This window comes from Capsicum annuum, unplaced genomic scaffold, assembly GCF_002878395.1.
Source record: "Capsicum annuum cultivar UCD-10X-F1 unplaced genomic scaffold, UCD10Xv1.1 ctg4021, whole genome shotgun sequence".
NCBI lineage: Eukaryota > Viridiplantae > Streptophyta > Magnoliopsida > Solanales > Solanaceae > Capsicum > Capsicum annuum.
Window position 1 is genome coordinate 62,565 of NW_025847490.1, and position 20,788 is coordinate 83,352.

At 39.5% G+C, this 20,788-nt stretch overlaps 1 protein-coding gene across 3 annotated transcripts in view; it reads left to right on the forward strand.

The window, feature by feature from the left end:
- Nucleotides 1-500: 500 nt before the first annotated feature.
- Nucleotides 501-20,788, forward strand: part of LOC107855980 (protein MICRORCHIDIA 6) — a 28,506-nt gene continuing 8,218 nt past the window's right edge. Inside the window, exons 1-14 of one of the 3 annotated variants that reach the window (XM_047403379.1) lie at nucleotides 510-962; nucleotides 1,810-2,156; nucleotides 2,964-3,038; nucleotides 3,161-3,195; nucleotides 8,825-8,888; nucleotides 9,533-9,580; nucleotides 9,698-9,787; nucleotides 9,859-9,934; nucleotides 11,278-11,356; nucleotides 12,057-12,185; nucleotides 17,798-17,896; nucleotides 17,984-18,085; nucleotides 18,183-18,329; nucleotides 19,968-20,060. In XM_047403379.1, the coding sequence (XP_047259335.1) occupies nucleotides 1,817-2,156; nucleotides 2,964-3,038; nucleotides 3,161-3,195; nucleotides 8,825-8,888; nucleotides 9,533-9,580; nucleotides 9,698-9,787; nucleotides 9,859-9,934; nucleotides 11,278-11,356; nucleotides 12,057-12,185; nucleotides 17,798-17,896; nucleotides 17,984-18,085; nucleotides 18,183-18,329; nucleotides 19,968-20,060 (1,377 nt within the window). In that variant the 5' untranslated portion in view covers nucleotides 510-962; nucleotides 1,810-1,816. Of the gene's footprint in view, nucleotides 963-1,809; nucleotides 2,157-2,963; nucleotides 3,039-3,160; nucleotides 3,196-8,824; nucleotides 8,889-9,501; nucleotides 9,581-9,697; nucleotides 9,788-9,858; nucleotides 9,935-11,277; nucleotides 11,357-12,056; nucleotides 12,186-17,797; nucleotides 17,897-17,983; nucleotides 18,086-18,182; nucleotides 18,330-19,967; nucleotides 20,061-20,788 lie in introns of those variants that run through there. The other 2 variants (XM_047403380.1, XM_047403381.1) reach the window with 2 other exon arrangements.

Sequence of the window (20,788 nt, forward strand, 5' to 3'; positions counted from 1 at the left end):
ATTTCTATAAAGAGGGGAGAGAAAAAGTTTGGACAAATTTGTCGAAGTTATCGATTCATTACGAAAAAAAAAAAAGAAAAAAACAAAGAGCTATGCTACTATACTGCATTATTTTATTTCAACTGGGTTCATGCCTTAAAAACATAAAAAGAAATGACACGTCCTTCAACCGTTTCAATCAATTTTATCGTTATTTTACTCACAGTCAAGATTCAATCAATCTTACTCTCGTCAATCTTCAGCCCTGGCTCGTTTGAACTTTAAGTCATAAGAAATAAAGAGATTCAAATTGATTTTTAAAATATGTATACAATTAATTTTTAATATTTTTTATACAAGACGTACACATGCAAAATACATATTCAAAAACTATTCTAACTATCAAAGTATATTTATCGCTGTATTAAATAATTAAATCATTTATTAGTATCCTTATTATAAATCTAGGAAAAAAAAAAAGCCTATACTATGTACTTGGATGGTTCTAGTTCAACCGGGTTCATTCCTTCCTTAAAAACATACAAAAAGAAAAAACCGGGCCCTCGACCGTTTCAACAAATTTTGCCTTTTAAGTATTTTATTTGCAGTCAAATTCAGTCGGCCTCGGTCTCGTCAATCTCCAGCCCTAATTTTTGTTCAGCGGAACCAAACGGACCCTAATTGACATCAATTTTACCATTTTTGGAAATCAACTCCAGATTTCCCTCACTTTAAATTCTTCAATTCTTTCTAATTTTAACCTTAATTTACATACCTCATATCTTTATTTGTTTATTATTATTTTTATAACTCCTTGTTCTTGAAAGAAGCTGTCACTTGTGATTTGTGAAGTTTCTGCTAAATTAAATTTTAGGGTCTAATTTATTCAGCAATTTGGAGAAGGCAAAAGTAGTTGAGGAAGTTGAATGTGGCGGAAAGAGTGAAAGTGAAGTTTCTGAAAGGGTTTGAATTCTTCGCATCAGGTTAGGTCTTAATTTATTTATTATTGTTGCTTTATTGCGTATTATTTTAGGGTGAATGGGTTGCATACTTGCCCACAGTTTGCACACAATACGTTAACATGCCCTTTAACTTGGCATTAGCTTGCATCTAAACTTTGGGTGTGCGCAAGTAGACACATGTGTTTATTCGCGTGTGATACACTTGAATTGATTTGTGTTATGCCAGGTAGGACGAGTGTGTGTAAAAGAAATTTGTGATTAGACCTCCCGAAAAAGACATTGAAAGAAATTCAATTAGGTGAAGTATTTGTTGTTTTGTGTCACTCTGTTCAAGACAAAATCGGGCAATGAAGCCTACGCCGTACTTTTAAGCAGGGCAAAAAGCACAATTTATTTGGCACATAGTTTCAAGATCTGATTAGCCTGACATTAGGGCCAAACTGTGTGATGCTTAGATGAAGTCCAATGTATTGCACGATGATGTGTTGTGAGAATGACCTCTATGAGGCATTTTTAGTACTTCCTTTTTTCAGTTTGCCATACCTCAAAAAAGTAATAGACTGAAGCGAAGGGTTGATCTATTTGTTATCTTCCATATAAATGTGAGTCAGAAGCGTGCATTGGTAAAAACTTCCCCACATTGGACATTGGAAAATGGGTTGATCTCTTTCTTGTTCTAGTCTCTAGATGTTTAGCCTGGTTTCAAAATTTCTAGGAGATGCAAGTTATCACTAGCCTTGAGTCCTGTTTTACTGGCCTCCTGTTGTGCTTTCAGTTACCGTCAATCATGTTCGACCCCTAGTTCTCTATCTTGCGTTTTAACCTATTTATTTGTATACTTACTTTCTCTTATTTAATTTCTTGTCAGTCCTGGGATGAGTTCTGCAAATATGGTTGGCTTGTGTAGTAACAATCTTGGAGGTGGGGAGAGAGAGACTGTTAAGTTGGAATCAGAATTGGTCGAAAGTTCAATACCACTAATGGAATACTGTGAAGCTGACTCCTTGCCATATCAAAAATCCTCAAGCAGCTGTGGGAGGCAAGATTCTGCAGCTACTGAGCAGAGTGGCACAACTGTGTTGGATCAAGATCGGTCTCCGATAGATGATTCAAGCCTTTGTTCTACATCACAAATATGTCCAGCACCCCTATCTCGCCAGTTCTGGAAAGCTGGAAATTATGATGAAGGGCGTGCTACTAAATCTACCCTTAAAAGTATTATGCTTCAGTACCAAATTTTCCTTTCTAATTTATTCTTTGCAAATGATCTCTTCTTAAAAAAAAAAAAATACTTCTAGCAAATGATCATTATGTTCAATTGGGTAAAAGACCAGATGAAGTTTATAGGCTACAGCCAGTTGATTACCCATGCACAAACCATGTTTTGAGTAGCTGGTCAATCTATTTCTTGATTTTGCTTACCGTTGAGTGTTGCCTTATATAGCCTTTATCTGTAACTATTGGGTAAAAAACCAAATGAAGTTCATAGGCTATAACTAGTTGATTAGCCATGCATAAACCATGCCTGCTAAGTGAGTTGTTTTAAGTAGTTGGTCAATAATATTGCCTTGTAGCCTAATTCTTGGGACCTTGAATAAAAAGGGACAAACAAGTTTCCCAATTAAGTGAGAGTCCTTCAAGTTTTAAAAATTAGGTAAAAGGGACAACTTTTTTCTCAGTTTTTCTTAAACCCTTTCGCTCCAACAACTTTGCAAAGTTGTTCAACAACTATCAAAGTTGTTCGACAACTTTGCAAAATTGTTCAACAACTGTGAAAAGTTGTTCGACAATCGTGCAAAGTTGTTGAGACAACTATTGCAGTTGTCGAACAACTGTCTCAGTTGTATAAATGACTTTATCCCAAGTCTTTAATAATATTGTGGGACCCACTTGTCCCCTTTTTTTAATTAAAGACTTGGGAGGGTCTTCTGGCTCATTTTTCTCCTAACCTAATTCTTTATCTGTAATTCAAGTATGTGTTTTGCATCTAAGATTGTTATCATCTTATTTGTGGCATTGCAGAAGGCTCCAGTTTCCTGCACATTCACCCCAAGTTCCTTCACTCAAACGCCACTTCCCATAAATGGGCATTTGGTGGTATGTGCAATTGTTGGTTAATTTTTCATTTCCATATTCTTGAGTAGTAATAGGACTACATTTATTGCAAATGCTATTACTGGAGTTTTAACTTGGTTATTATTATTTTATGGTGTCTAAAGCCGTGGCAGAGCTTCTTGACAATGCTGTTGATGAGGTAAGCCTCTTTTCAAGCTTATTCTTTTTATTTTACTTTTTTTTTATAGCGCAAGTTGTTTTCCACTTTTGGTGGGTTATACTTATGTCAGGGGCACATGATTATCATTAGTGGTAGCTGAAAATTTTCTTCGATTCTTTGCTCTGAGCCGGGGGTCTATCGGAAACAACCTCTCTCCTTCTTCGGAGGTAGTGGTATGGACTGCGTACATTCTACCCTCCCCAGACCCCACTGTGTGGGAATACATTGGGTTTGTTGTTATTGGTAGCTGAAAATTTCCATAAAATGAAATACATGGAGAGAAGGTTGTTCACTCTGAAAGCTGAAGAAGCAATAGGTTCAGAAAAAGTAGGTAACAATTGATAGATATTAAGGAGGAGAAGAAAAGTAGAGGTAGCTGGAGAAATAGAGATGGAGAGGACTATGCTCTATCAAGAGGATTCAATTAGTTGATACTCTTATAAATGTATATTCTTGTGAAATGAAGTTTCTTCGGTACTCATTTAGTAGGATATTAGGTAGCACAGGGCAATATCAAAAGCCGGCTTGAAATGCTGGAGTCTTACGAGAATGCTGCAAGTGTGGGTGGAATGGCAGAGACCTTTCCACATGCCATATTTGGGCAATCTGGAAGAAATGAAACAGGAAGTTGGATAGGCATTTTTTGGGCAGGAATATTCTCTGCCACAAATAAAGAACATTTTTCTGGTGTATTTTGGTGCACACAGCAAACCCTTATACGGGTAGATGACTGAGTAGACTAAGCTAGTTCTTCTCTGTAACACTTTCTTTGATGCTGGGTTCATCACTCTTTGTTCTGAATAAACACTAACTTATTTATTTCGAAAGAGGACACAATGTGAAGATAGAAAACTTATAACGAACTTAATTAACAATGTTCAAGAGGGGCTTAAAAGATTAAAAGGATCTTAAAGCAGATATCGAGAACTATCCCAAATTGTATTTTGTGGATGATATGGCTGGAAAGGAACAAGACATGCTTTGAGGGGAAGAAACTGCAGATACCTAGAGTCAAAGACAAATGTATCAAGAACTTGTATTTTTGGTGTTATAGTTCTCTTGATAGGATGGAGCGTTTGGACTTTTTGCTCTTATTAGGGGAAAAATGTAGTATGTTTGGAGTGAGGGTTGCTTTTTAGGTCCTGTAATCTTCTCCATGCCATCTTGGTACGATTTCAATAAACATCTTTACTTATTTACCAAAAAAAAAGAATGTACGAGAGGTGCTACTTATGTAGGAGTCATAAGCTATATTCGGTAGATTTGGTAATTATTTCCTTGTAAATATGGGTTTTCAGTACTACTGCATCAATACAAATGTTACCTACTTCAAAAAAAGGAGTCATAGGCTATATATAATATGGATGCAATCAACCCCTATGCTAATATAGTACATACAAACAACAACAACAAACCCAGTGTATACCCACCTGGTGGGGTCTGGGGGGGTAGGATGTACGCAGTCCATACCTCTACCTCTGAAGAAGTAGAAAGGCTGTTTCCGATAGACCCCCGGCTCAAGACACGCGGTACCACACAAACACATAGTAAAGCACAGCACAAGGTTACAAGATTACATAACATAAATACGGCACCCATAAGTAATATAAAACAGAGGAAAACACATAGATTCATAATAAAACATGGGACACGGACTCCTAATAGGAATAACCCCCCACCAAGTAGTTCCCTATACTAGCGACTCAGACTGGCCCTAGTCCACTGTCCTGATTCGCGTCCTCCAGACCTTCCTATCTAGGGTCATGTCCTCGGTGAACTGTAACTGCTCCATGTCTCGCCTAATCACCTCACCCCAGTACTTCTTCGGCCTACCCCTACCTCGCTTAAAACCATCCAACGCTAGCCTCTCACACCTACGGACCGGGGCATCCATGCCCCTCCTCTTCACGTGTCCGAACCATCTCAATCGGGCTTCCCGCATCTTGCACTCCACTGGTGTCACACCAACCTTCTCCCGGATGTTCTCATTCCGAACTCTATCCCCTCTAGTCAGCCCACACATCCAGCGCAACATCCGCATTTCTGCCACCCTCATCTTTTGGATGTGGGAGTTCTTAACTGGCCAACACTCCGCTCCATGCAACATGGCCGGACGGACTACCGCCCTGTAGAATTTGCCTTTAAGCTTAGGCGGCACCTTCTTATCACACAACACCCCCGACGCGAGCTTTCACTTCATCCATCCCGCCCCAATACGGTGCGAGACATCCTCGTCAATCTCACCGTTACTCTGGATCACGGACCCGAGATACTTGAAACTCTCCCTCTTACCTACCTCCTGTGATTCCAGCTTCACTACTACCTCATTCTCCCGCCTCACGTCATTAAACTTGCATTCCACATACTCTGTCTTGCTTCTGCTCACCCTGAACCCTTTAGACTCAAGGGTTTGCCTCCACAACTCTAATTTGTCACTCACACCCCCTCGAGTCTCATCTATCAGAACTACATCGTCTGCAAAAAGCATACACCACGGCACCTCCCCTTGAATACGCCACGTCAACACATCCATCACCGCTGCAAACAAAAAGGGACTAAAAGTAGATCCCTGATGCAACCCTGTCCGGACCGTGAAATGCTCTGAGTCTCCTCCCGCCGTCCTCACCTTAGTTTTTGCTCCATCATACATATCCTTGATTGCTCTGATATATGCCAGCGGTACTCCACTCACCTCCAAGCATCTTCAAAGCACCTCCCTGGGGACTTTGTCATAGGCCTTCTCCAGGTCGATAAACACCATGTGCAGGTCCTTCTTCCTCTCCCTATACTGTTCCACCAACCTCCGTACCAGGTGAATTGCCTCCGTCGTCGAGCGGCCAGGCATAAATCCAAACTGGTTTTCTGAAATAGACACTATCCGTCTCAGCCTCACCTCGACCACTCTCTCCCAGATCTTCATAGAGTGACTCAATAACTTAATCCCCCTATAGATGTTGCAACTCTGGATGTCCCCTTATTCTTATAGAGAGGTATCATGGTGCTCCACCTCTAAGCCTCGGGCATCTTTGCTGTCTTGAAGATTTCATTAAACAATCCCGTCAACCACCTAAGACCAGCCTCTCCAACGAACTTCCAAAACTCGACCGGTATCTCATCCGGTCCCGTCGCCCTACCCCTTCGCATTCTGCGAACAGCCTGTCTAACCTCTTCTACCTTAAAACGTCTACAATAGCTAAAATCCCGACACTCCTCTGAGTGCTCCAGTTCCCCTAACACAATAGCTCTATCCCCTTCGTCATTCAAGAGCCTATGAAAGTACGACTGCCATTTATTCTTAATGTGGCCGTCCTCCACCAACACTCTACCGTCCTCCCCCTTAATGCACCTCACCTGATCGAGGTCACGACCTTTCCTCTCCCTAGCCTTAGCGAGTCTAAACAACTTTTTCTCCCCTCCCTTCCCCTGTAACCCTGCATACAGGCTCTCAAAGTCGGCCGTCTTAGCTGCCGTGACTGCTGACTTAGCCTCCTTCCTCGCTAGCTTATACTCTTTCCTGTTTACCCGCTTCTCCTCTTCGTCCTTACTCTCCACCAACTTGGCATACGCCCCTTTCTTGGTCCCCACTTTCTTCTCCACCTCTTCATTCCACCACCAATCCCCCTGATGGTGCCCGGCCCGGCCCCTAGAAACCCCCAACACCTCACTTGCATTCTCCCTGATGCACTTAGCCGCCCTATCCCACATACTATCCACGTTTCCCCTACACTCCCACACCCCCATTCCCGCCAACTTCTCCCCTATCTCCCACGCATTCACTGGCGTCAAGCCGCCCCACTTAATTCTAGGTCTACACTCCCTACTCCTCCTCTTTCTATTCTTCTTTATACCCAAATCCATAACCAAGAGCCTATGCTGGGTCGAAAGATTCTCACTCGGGATGACCTTACAGTCCTTACATCACGCCCTATCCCCTTTCCTAAGCAACAAAAAGTCAATCTGGGTCCTGGCTACCGCGCTTCGAAAGGTGATCAGGTGCTCGTTCTTCTTCGGGAAGCCCGAGTTCACCACCACCAGCCCAAAGGACCTCGCAAACTCCAATAGGGTAGTCCCCTCTTCATTTCTCTCCCCAAAACCAAAACCATCATGCACATCACCAAAGCCTCCCGGTAGCGCCCCGATGTGCCCGTTGAAATCTCCTGCTACAACAATCTTCTCCGAGCTAGGCACGCCTCTCACCACCTCCTCCAAAGCCTCCCAATACCGCATCTTCTCCTCCCCCTCCGATCCCACTTGCGGCGCATAGGCACTACACACATTCAGGGTAAACCCCCGAATGACCAACTTAATAGTCATCAACCTATCGTTGATCCTTTTCACCTCTACTACCTGACCTCTAAGCTCTTCATCCACTAAGATGCCAACTCCATTCCTACGCCTCTCGCTCCCAGAGTACCACAGCTTGTAACCATCCACATCCCTAGCCTTAGACCCTACCCACTTGGTCTCCTGAACACACGCAATGTTGATCCTCCTCTTCCTAAGGGTCTTCACAAGCTCTATGGACTTGCCCTGCAGGGTCCTATATTCCAAGACTCAACCCTCAGCCTACCGTCACTACCCGCACGCCCTCCACTACTCCCCCCGCGGCCAAACCTTGGCCTCCCTCCCACTCCCGCCCTTTCCTCATCCCCCTCCCCCACCACGGCCCTCCGCCCCAACCCCCTCGGACATGACCCTATCCACCCATTACTGCCCACGGCCACAACTAGACGAAAGTATAAGAGAATATAAAGATAATATAAAGATATAAAGACATAAACGATGGTAATAGCAAAGCAGCAGCAAGTAATACAAGGCTCACACAAATTCAAAGAAATACTCCAGCAACCAAACTATACTCAATTACTAGTATAATACGAAGAATGAAAGAATGCAGAATGAAGAATGAAATAAGCAAAGGTTAGAAGTCACCAGATTTCGCTTGTAGACCAAGCCGGCAACCAAGCCCCACATCGACCTGCTGCCGGGGGATTTCGCTGCTGAGATGGATCTGCGGCTGCTGGCGACCGAGCGGCGTTGCGGCTGAAGACCGAGCTTCGGCTGTTGGACTGTTGTACCGGCGCCGGAGGAGGGGGGGTGGGGGTGGGGGTGGGGGTGGGGGTCTGGACAGAGAAGGTTGGGGGTGGGGTGGGGGTGGGGGGTACAAGGGGGGGGGGGGACCGGCGTTCGGCGACGGGGTCGGAGACCGGAGCGCGGGAGAGAGAGAGGGTAGGGAGAGAGAGAAAGCCGTTCGGCCGGCGACGGCGGTTGACGCCGGGGACCGGTGGTCGGGTCGGGTCGGCGCCGACGGTCGGCGACGGCGCCGAAGGCCGTGGACCGGGGCGAGGCGAGAGAGAGAGAGAGAGGCTAGGGATATGTACCTTAAGAAATGAAACTCTATGAGCAAAGATATGCTAATATAGTACATAAATATTCTATAATTAAAATATCCTTAAGTATCATCAAAATACTCTATATGATTTCCTTATTCAAGTACAAAAAAACTACACATGTTGAATCTAGAAACATATTCACGTGAAATTCTTCTATGCTCCTCAAACTCAAAGTGGAGAAAATGAATTTATTTTACTTTTTTTTGAAAATATAGAAAATTGATGCCATGTGGTGTTGCAATCTCTGGAACATCAAGAACTTAAATTGGCAGAACAATGGTAAGAAATTGGTCATTCAGAATTCATATACCAGTCTCCAACTTGTTTGGAATTGAGACGTAGTTTATGTAGATGAGGGCATCCTGTCATGTAAAAAGTAGAAGCATCATTTCGCAAAGAGATAACTGTGCTTAAGCGAGAGGAACGTCGCTATGAACAACAAAAAAGCTCCCAGACGTGTTTATCGAGAAAATGACCTGAAACACTTAATGGCCCTCTACTCTCTCTCCGTTGATCCTTCTGATCACCAGAATCAACATCCCTTTTTATTTTCTCCAACCCTCTATCTTGCTTCGCCACGCTCGTAAGCAACACTGGATGATGGTATCTATTTTGAGGTAGGTTTCAAGTCATTTCATGTAATGCGGACCTCTGGAACAACAGGAGAATGACATGAATGGACTGAGAGAAGTAGAAAAGCTATTACGAGAACATGTATATGTTCACAAAGAATCTAGTTTGTGTTGCTGAATAAAGTTTATATTCTGGATCCCCTTATGGTAATATGCCTTATAAGGTATCAGCAATGTTGAGATGCTGTAACCCTTTTCTCCGAACCGTCATGCTAATGTTTTCCTTTCTATGTCGCACCCTTGTTTCTTCCACTGGTTAGATACAAAATGGAGCCACCTTTGTTATTGTAGATAAAACCCCAAATCCAAGGAATGGAAGTTCAGCTTTATTGGTTCAAGGTATTCCATTTCTTTCTTGTTTGTGAATAGCAACTGTTTCTGATGCTTTGGTTGGTCTGGTTTCGATTGAATAAAAAGTTAGTATGAGATTGTGAATCTGTCTATTTTTTGTTCCAGATGATGGCGGTGGAATGGACCCAGAAGCCATACGTCGTTGTATGAGCTTTGGGTTTTCGGATAAGAAGTCAACTTCAACTATTGGACAGTGTATGCATGTTGTTAATCGTAATGTCCTTTTCCTTGCATGTTTTGTTAATTCCTAACTTTCAGCATTTTAGATGGAAATGGTTTTAAGACCAGTTCAATGCGACTCGGGGCAGATGTTATTGTCTTTAGCCGCTGCAAAAAGAACAGGTACAGTAGTATTCTTGCTTGTGCTGTTTTATCTTTTCCTTGTTTTCCCTTTCTTTTGGATTTGTTTTTTCCATATTTCACTGATAAAAACAACTACAAGTCTATTAGCAGTTGTAATGAGTTTTTATGATTTCTGTGACTTGTATTTTGTGAAACGCCCCAACTTGTTTGTGACTAAGACATAGTTTTATATTGTGAGACTCATTATGTGTCCATGGTTATGACTTCTTGTCAGTGATGGTGGAAAAATAGGTGTGATCATGCTGGTCTGAACAAGATAGTATGTAATTCTCCTCGTGTACATCTTTGTTTGTTCTATATACCTTGACATGCCAAACTCGAGAAATATCTCCTATAGAAGTTGCTCCTCTGCGATAGGTATGTCGTACTTGAGCAATGAAGATCGTGTTCTGGTGGAGTTTTAAGGGGGATTTCCCTCTCCTCATAGCTGTATAGTTGAGGGGAAGAGAAACATTCCACAAATTAAGATTTGTTGAATATATATATATATATATATATATATATATACTGGAGTGATGATCTCATTTTTAAAATTGCCAAAGTGGCTGTTATTGTAGAAAACGACTTGTTGTGTTTAACTATTAGTTCTGTTGAAAGCCATAAACTGCAACATATTGTGCTAAATTCTTATGTCAACAATTTATATATTTGGACATTGTTAGCTCTGCATTTTTTGCTGTGGAGCACAATGTCATCTCAGAGATGTTGTTGCTCATATTGACAGGGGATCTGTTCCTTTGTATTTTTCATGCATCCTTTAGATGCTGATAACAAACTCTTACAATAAAAAATAAATAAAAACTCTAGCCGAAGGCCTGCCCCGGAGACTGTTACATGATCTTGCAGATCTGTTAGTTATCTTTCCAGGTTATCAATGTTGACCTTTGAGAAATGTTCATTTTTTGACCTACTTGATTTTACTTCTAGAGATTCACAATTTAGAAATTGAGCAAGCATTTCGGTGAACCTTTCTTTGGCAATAATTTTTTGACTGTAGAAAAGCTAACAACAATTTCTTTTCACCTATTGCCTTCCTCGATCCGTTTTCCTTTAAGCTGTTCCAGTATCCTGTTTTAACAGAGTTGTCTACAGAATGATCTGCAATATGTCTAATGCACATAGCTTCAGGGAGGTATTGCCTTGGAATCTCCAGGCTTTCCCAACAACCCTCCTCCTCCAAAACAAAAAAGAAAAAAGTAAAACACAAATTTTATCTTCAAGACATGGAAGTTTTATTTCTTTTGTGATATCAATTGATCACCCAGGCTACTGGTCTATGCCCAGGGTAACCCCTTCTAATTCCGTGTTTCTATTATGACCAGGAAATTGACACAAAGTATTGGGCTTCTATCTCAGACATTTCTGACTCGAGCAGGCCTTGACAGAATAGTGGTTCCTTTGGTGAGCCCTTTTTCCTTTTCCCCGACTAAGTGTAAATTTGAGTCTAAATAGTCTTTAATAGCTCAAACCTTGATATGGTGGTTTCCCTACCACTCTTTTTTCTTTTAATTACAACATCAGAATGTCTTGTTCTTCTTTTACTAATATGATGCAAAAAGTCAAACGATGTACCAGAGTCCTACTCTTTCATCTAAAATCAGATGGACATGTTTTTTCCCGCGTTTAAACAATATTTCCACTATTGTAGTTCTAATATGTAAAATTATTAGCAGATATTTTAAATTGTACCTTTTCTCCATATCCTATAGGTGGTTCTTATAATTTGCTTCTCGTGATATAGTTGTGTTGTCAAGTGTTCTATTAATTAGTAGGACTTGGATGTGGACTTCTACCTTTGTCTGATTGTCTCTTGTTTATTATATTTGAGCTTTGTTGGGATTGATCTTTATTTTGGGTCTCCAAAATTTTTTATGCATGTGTTAGTAGTACCTACTTCCTGTTTCCCGTAAGAAAAAGGAAAGAGGACAAAATAAGATTCATACGTAAACTTTTGGGGGTGGGGTGGGGGTGGGGGGGAACTACTTTATTCTGCCATGTGGCTCATACTTTAACATCGGTTACCGCTGGTTACGTTCTCACTTTCCTTCTCCTTCTAACCTTCCTTTTCCTTTTCCTTAAAGTATTCGTTTTGGTGATGCAGCTTGACTTTGAGTTCTGTGCAGCAGCTAGAAAATGGAATTCATTAAACGGTGAACAGCATTTTAGGAATAACCTCTCGTTGTTGTTGTGCTGGTCTCCATTTGCAACAGAAGCAGAGCTTCTCAAGCAAGTAAGTTTCCACGGCTTCAAAGTTGTTGCGTTCTTTCTGTCAGTTTTTCTTTTACTTTTTATAATAGACCTTTCTTTTTCCCTTTCCTTGGCTTTCTTCCTTTATGTGAGTTCTCCTCCTTGCCATGTTGGTTTGGCCCCGGGGGGGGGGGGGGGGGGGGCGCGTGGGGGGACCAAAGAAAAGAAAGGAAGTGAAACGATTATAGATCTAGCTTCTGTTGTCATTCTTAAAATATCACTTGGGGGTGATGATCTATATTAGAGCCATCTGCCAAATCTTCCTTGGAAGTGTCAGTTATATTAGGCTTTGAGTTGCCATAATTGGCAATGTATCTGAGTATTTAACCGTACCTGAAAAATATTCCCGGAGATATAAAGACATTTAACTTTTTTTTTTTTTCCTTAATAAGGGTGAAGTTTATATAAGATATAGATGCTCTAGGTAGTGCGTCAAAAATTACAGATTGTGTTACTCTGCAATCATTTCTAACTAGGAATCTACATCATTTAGATAGACAAGGTTGCACCAAAAAGCTAGCAAAAATCACATCTTTTCTTAGGGTTATGTTTATTCGTTTGTTTGTCTTAAAAACGTTGGTGTGTTTTATTGTCCAAATGTCCACCAAATAACAAATGGTTATAGTATTCCAAATTTGCGTGCCAGATTGTTTCTTCTGGAATGTCTGCATAGTAGGAATTATGTTGGGCTTTGCAATAAAGGCATTGGATTTTGTTTCTAGCTTTTCGTCAATTTGTTACTTAAGAAAGCTAATGCTGCTTTCAGGCTAAATATTACAATCTATTTGTTACGGGAAAAAAAAATGCTAATGATGCTTTGTCTACTAATATTCTTATCTATCAGTGGTTCTGATGAACCGGCATACTTCCAATAACTTTGATGCATAGATTATTTTGAATTAGGTAACTTCTGTATTCACACAAAAATTCATCAAAACTGATGAGGTGGGATTTACAAGCCCTTGGAGGGTAATATCAAGGAAAAAAAAACCCATCTTATCTTTAAAGTTGACTTATGAACTCCACTAAGCTATCTGCCCCCTCCCCACCCCCCACCTCCCACTTTGTATTGTTTACACCAAAAATATAAAAGGCTAAGGTATCTCATCTTGATATACTGAATGATACCTTAGTAACACATTGACTTTTTGGCGATGTTTATTACTTTTTGGGTCGTTTTCTCAGGTTGTTCCATTTCAGTTGAGGTCTCCTAGACGTCCAAAGCAGTATTTATCAGTTTTCTGGTAGATATCTTTACCAAGTCCCTCATCGATCCTCATATTAGTTACATCCATAACAAGCTTGGTACATGCCTTCTATGCACCAGCTTGAGGGGGAGTATTAGAATATGAGTAGGAACATGAATAGCATACAAAATCCTACTTGGAAAGGAATTGTAATGTAGTGTCCTATTAGGAAAAGGATTGGAATGTAGTCTCTATAAATAAGGTCTCAATGTAATAATGTAGTTACAACAATTCAATAATATTTTTCTCCTATATTTCTCACAACCTAGTCCACCCTTAGCATACTTGATACATCAATGGCATTTGGAACTTCTTCACACACCCGTTTTAGCCACCTTAATGAAGTAATGACGAAACAATCTACTTTGCTAAGTACAAGTAGGTTTTCCTCTATAGAAAAAATCAAGCGCAACAACCCAATTATGGGCCGCGCTAGCTGCTGAGGGTAGGATTCCCAAACAAGCTTTAAGGGGAAATTACAAAAATAAGTTTCCTTTCAGCTAAATAAGACAGCCAACAAACCCAGTCAAAAGTACCTCACCACCATAATCAATCATCAATTTCAGCACCACTTTGCTAGTTCCACAGCCGAAATATGTCAATTTAACACAATTATAAGTCTTATGATAGCCAAAGTAGTTATGAAACCTGTCTAAGTAGTGACTCACAGAGCGACTTAAGAGTTTTAAAGAAAGTACGATAATCATTTCCAAAAAAGAAAGTACAATAATTAATTAATAAAGTCTTCGACCATGCAAACCAATGCGGGGATCACCAGAAACTGTCAATTTGTGCGCTCTAGCTAGTGTCTTTGAAAAAAATATTAGCAGGGAGTGACTCACTAAATGGTGAGAAGTAAGGTTTAACCACAACTGTTTCTAACCGGGGGCAAGGCAGAAAACATGCCAATATACTAATAATATTCAATAATATATCATTCGAATGTCCTTTTTCAGTAAAAGGTAAATGGTAATCAAATCTGACAACAAATACATCATGTAAACGGTATTCAAATAACAATTCTGTAATAAACAGACATTATCTCAACCCTATCATCAGTCACAAGTATAAAATCTAGAAAACATTGTCATGCCAGGTACATACTTTGGGAGGTTTCTAAGAATGTACCATGTAATTGGTGCGACTCCCTACCTTGAGAGAGATTAATATCAGCATGCTAGTCTAGTTCTACCTTTAACTAGCGAGTGCTGATATGCTAATCCAAATATACTAGTGCACTAGTTCTAATGAACCTGCCTTTAGCTACGAGATCCGTCAAAGTCTCTAACCAAATTAAACTTTTCCTATAGGCAGTTAAATACGCGTACGAGTTCTACACGGTATAGGACATTGAAGTTTTTATCAAATCATGCAATATGTCAAAACTTTAACAAAAATACTTGTCAACACAACCTTTTTTAAGTAATGATAAATTATTGTCATAATGGTAATTACATCTCAAATACTGATAGAACATGTCTAGTAACATGAAAATCTTTAAAATAAACATGAAACATCTCAAGGTTCAATATCATATCAAGTAAAGGACTTGCCCACTTCTAGACATTTGATTGCACATTTCAGTTCCTAAAACCATGTGTAAATTTTGCAACATATTGAAATACAAGTTGCATTAAGGTCACTGCTCGCACTACTCATATTACTCATATTACTAGTGTCAAAATACCAAATACGTCACCTTGAGTAGTCCGTGCGACTTCAATCATTTAGTCAATCTACAATTACATATTGATGTATCAATTTCCTTGTTAGGCTAATTCATACCTGAGGATCAGCTTTGATTTTTGACTCAATTTGTCTAGTCATGTTTACTGACTAACTCTATAATTCTTTAATTTAAGCAACACCTAGTCACAATTCCAGTTAGTGGCATCTTGTTTTCGCTCAAAGTAGCTTCCATTAGGCTATGTATGCCCATCTCTCTCATTATATTTTTAAAGTAGTTATTACTAGATTCTTCATTCTCAAAATCTTTCTACAACTTCTTTACTAAACTTAAATTAAACTTGCAGGTATTTAACAATAAGTTCTCATCTCTCTCTCTCTCTCTCTCTCTCTCTCTCAATAGCCGTCCAGAAGTATAGCTAATGAATTTAGTTTCTTTACTGCTATACAATTTTTTGGAACATAACTCTCATCCGGATCGACTTGTTCAATTTTTAACCTATTTCAGAATAAAATTTGATAGTTATTCATGGCTATTCTCAAATGCGAGTCAGTTGTAACTCACCATAGACAAGTTACTAATATCATTTTTAATTCAAACTACAATTGTCTGTATATACCATTAGATTGAAAATACCCTGAAATTTGAATTTACAACAGCTGGAAGTGTTCCTTTGCTGCACCACATCTGACCACAATGGCATAGCACTTCTTGATTTTTCCTTTGCTGTTGTTGCCAGAAGCTTCATTGTTACTCTGTTTTTATCCTTTTTGTTTCTTTTTGTTCCTTGGATTTTCTTTTTTCCGTAGAATCTGTTCTGCACCAAACTGAAGCTTTAATGCTCATGTGAAGAAAAATTCTCATGTGTTTGACTAAGACTGGCAATGGACCTGAACCGGTACCGCCGGACCGGTTTGACCGGAACCGGTACCGGAACTTCCTTATCGAATTTGTCGACGGAACCCGTGTTACCAGAACCGGAATACCGGAATTTTCCCCTTGTTCGCACCGGTTCGTTGGTTACCATTGTGGAACCGGGTCGGACCGGAACGACACCGGAACTTTTACTGGAAGAGACTCCGGCCTTATATATATATTTTTTTTTAAAACCACAAAAAGGGGCGTTTGTTCTCTAGTAGCAGTAGAATGTGTGGTGTCAACATGTGCACAAATCTAAAAACAATTAAAACATATATTACCTTCTAATTCCATTTCATACTCCCAAATATTCCCTTCAAATCTTTCAACAACTTTGTCTGGCATGGTTTTAATATGTCTTCTTTCACGTGATCGTACACCACTAAATATGAATCATGTTCACTTACAAGAATTAATGTTTTCAAAACCCTAGGCTAAATCAAAGGGTTACAATTTATTTTTTAATAATATCTTTTTTACTATTTTAATTCTAAGATATTTTTGAATGGGATCTAGCTTATGTAAGCAATTACATTATTAAAGAACTTATTTATTCCATCAAGTGTAATTTAATATATTATATCATCAGCCGTAGCTAGTCGTGTTAGCGCATCGCCGGACCGGAACCGAAAATACTGGAATTTTTTTAAGGTTCTCACCGGTACCGTATTCTGGACCAGTGGGTACTGGTATACCGGCACCAACCGGTACCGTTGTGTTACCGGTATCGGAACTTAACCGGAAACGGAGTTGACGGACCTGAACGGAATTTTCCGGTTCCGTTGCCAGCCTTATGATTGACCCATTAATTGCTTCTCTAATGGAACTGGTAACTTGTATTCCTCATCAATAATGACTATGCTGGCCACCTCCAAATAAAATTGGTTCTCTTTTTTTTTTTTTCCCTTGGTTAAATAACTTATGTGTTCATTGCTATTTATGAGGGTCTTTCGGAAATGACCTCCCTAACTTATATGTCCTTTGCTATCAGCGTGCACGCTACCCTTCCAAGATCCTACTTTGTGGGATTTCACTGCTTATGTTGTTTTTGTCCTTTGCTATTTATAGTTATTACACCTATTGTTGGGAGTATTACACCTTGTGTTGGGATTATTCCATACCTTACTTCCACAGCACTTCCATTTTCAAAATGATGCATAGCGATGTGTGTGAATAGGTAAATTCACTCATGCCTTTTCATCCATTAAATGGTGATGCAAGATTATTAAATCTAGCAGTTGTGCGAGTATCACGGGTGTAATGGTTTAAGTTGATTTTGGCTGGATTTGTAGTTGAAACTGGTAAACTTTTTCCTAGTACTTGAAATTGTTTTAGAATTTAGAGTAGTTAATTTTCATTTTCTAGCCCTTTTGTTTTTGTTACTTCATGGTTGTATGTTTAATTTGCAACTAGGTTTTGCTTGTATCCTATGAGCTTTCTAGCAGGCCGTGCTCCTACATTGAGACTTAACTTCAGGTTTTAGTGGTGTAAAGTTGTCAAACAACTTTAGATTTTCACGGATTATACATGATACAGTACCTTCCAAAAACATATCACGCTGTTTTGCGACATTCAAGCCTTTAATAGCACCTTCTGAAGTTGTCAAACCAAATATAGCTCTCAGCTTTGCTCCCTGGCAATTTCTATTTTCCTATTAAGTCTTGCTGTATTGCATAATCCTGTGAGGCTATTCCAATCCCTTACCAATGTTGACTTGTGCCTCCCCCCCCATGTAATTTGCAGTTTGATGACATTGGTGATCATGGCACAAAGGTGATTGTCCACAATTTGTGGTTTAATGATGATGGCCGAATGGAGCTCGACTTTGAGGCAGATCCTGAGGTTTGGTTTTACTGCCTATATGGGATTTCGGATTTCTAATCGTTTCATTTATAGCTTTATTGTTTGTTTCTTTGTCTGTAACGGTAGGATATTCGACTTTCGGGGGATGCGAACGATAATGAGAAGAGTGGCTCTCGTATTAAACCAAGCGACCAGCATCTTGCAAACCGTCTTCGTTACTCACTCCGTGTAAGTTATCTTCCTTGTAGTTTGGTACTTGATACTAAAATTTTAAAATCACACGATTACTGGTCATTATCTTCTTGGTGTTCCCATACTTGGACAGGCATATTTATCAGTGTTGTACATGCGGATCCCAGACCATTTCTGTATTCTGTTACGTGGGCGGGTTGTTGAATTCCATAATATTGCTAAGGATCTGAAGTACCCTGAATTTATCATGTATAAGCCTCAAACTGTTGGATTCAAAGAGGTATGTACCAGATTTTACCTTAAATATGAGTGGTATTTTTGGTGCCATGGATATTATAATTTTTTTCCGTTTCAACTGGCAAATGTTGACTTGTTATGATGGTTAAGAATCTATTTGTTTTGTATAAAATCTTGGTGGTACTAGGAGTAAATGTCAATGTCCTAAAAGGCAAAACCGTAATTAACAATTACAAAAAAAAGCAAAGTGGTAAAGTGATGTTGAGTGAGCGGGTCAACTTTTGGATGTGGGAGTTCTTGACTGGTTGACACTCCGCTCCATACAACATAGGCGGCTGGACTACCACTTTGTGGGAAGGAGTGTTTTGTTTGTAGTTGTGCATGTAATCGTGGTGTTATGTGTGTGTTTTGTTGTTTCTTGTTCATGGTGTTTGTGATTTCTGATAGATCGTGTATAGTATTACTCTGTGGGACTCTTGTTTCATTTATCATCTAGTGGTTTATTATCCCATTTTGTTGTTTGTTTCATGTTTGTTATATTGTTATTTGTCCTGAGCCGGGAGTCTATCGGAAACAACCTCTCTACTTTATATGGGGTAGTGGTATGGACTGCGTGTACTTTACTCTCTCCAGACCCCACTTTGTGGGAATACATGGGGTATGTTGTTGTTGTTAAAGTAATGCAAAGCGAGGGGTTATCACTTCATGGGCAAAGCCCTGTTTTCCTGTTAAATGTGCACTTCAAACAGTGGGCAAAGTGATTCAAAAGAAAAGTGGTGGTTCACTGAATCTCCAACTTGAGAAGTTGGTTAACATTGACATTATTGTATATTGGAAATAAATTAGTTATTTTAGTTGCAAATTGATTATCACAGTAGCATTCCATAAATTGCGCCCGCTTCACTTTTCACTTTTCATTTCATGCCCCATGAGCCTTGTCGCTTTTAAAGAAATGGGTAAATATTTCGAATTTGGATATAGTGCGTTGTATGTTGCTTTAAATTTGGTTTGCTATGAACTTTAACTTGTGAAATTTTATCAGGAGCAAAATATTATTCGAAGTGTGTCAAACATTATTGGAATTTTGGAAGTCAGAAAGTGTTTTGGGAGGGAGGAGCATTTGCAACGTCTTTTCACATTGATTAGATGTCACATTGATTAGATGGATCTGAACTTCTCTTTTTTCTTTATTTGTATGACCATCATATGCCTGATTATAGTTTCACTTTTTGCACAGGTGACATTAAAATTGTACTCTGAATTTTTTGATAGTTCATGAAGTTTTATTGACTAAGAGGACCAAGTCTGTTTAAAGGATGTACACAATGTTGGCTTAAGTACCAACTTTCCTATCTACATTGCTTTACCTTTCTTGATTATACCTTTCTTGATTATAGAGAGAGTAGCTTGATATGGGGTTTTGAGGCCAAGACATTTGAGGAAATTCGTGAACTGTTCAAATTTTGAGTTATTAATTGTAAAGTCTTATATTCTAAGTGCTCCATACTATGGCATGTTTATTTCCTTTTTCTCAAAGTTGTCTCCTAACTGGATTAGATACATATAATGCTTGTCCTTTGACCGTTAAATTACTTTTGCTTCCGAAAGTTTGCTAATAACATTTTAAGCTCCAATGTTTCCAGAACTTCTCTAAATGTTTTACTTGTTTTGGTGGTTGCAGGGTTCAGTCATTACTACTATTGGCTTCTTAAAGGAAGCTCCTGTGGTGAATGTTCACGGGTTCAATGTCTACCACAAAAATCGTTTAATACTGGTAACTAACTTCTAGCTTCTGTTGCTTTATATTTTCAAGAAGTTTGTGAATTTGTACTTCTGAGAAATATTAGCTTTGTTTGAACTTATTTCTAAAACTTGTAAGTAAGCTGGATAAGAGTCAAATTATTCCACATTTAGGAGCACGAACCTATCATGAGATAGTTTCTTTGTTAGGTAACATAGCGGATGTACTGCACAAAAAAGAAAGAGGAATACATGTGTGATCTAAGGAATGGAAGTTTTTCTCCTTAGCACTACACATTCATGTGGGTAATCACCACTGAACTTCATTTTCTTGGCTTCCTGCATGGTTCTACGGTCACCTTTTTAAGTAGTGGTTCTCTTGGGAAACTAGAGTACCATTGGTCACACTGAAGGGAAATATATTTATAGGTGAGAAGTGTTAGCAGCAAATGGTTTAATTGTTGACTAAAAAGGGTCTCGACTCTCAGTTTGTAAGTTGTCTTATAGAAAGTTAGGAAATACTGGAAACCATTATGTGATGGAGTGAGATTAAAGGCGGTAGGGGTAGAATATTGGTAGGGCATCAACTTTAGGAAAGTTGTGTGTTATTGAGAGTTAGAGGAGGTCAAAGAGGAAGAATATGTGTTAAGATTTTTTTAGTAAGTGTTCTATATTGTCAACATTGTGATTAAAGAGTAGGGAGAAAATACATGACAAATACACTTAAGGGGTTTGGTTGCATTATGAAGAAGTTATGACACC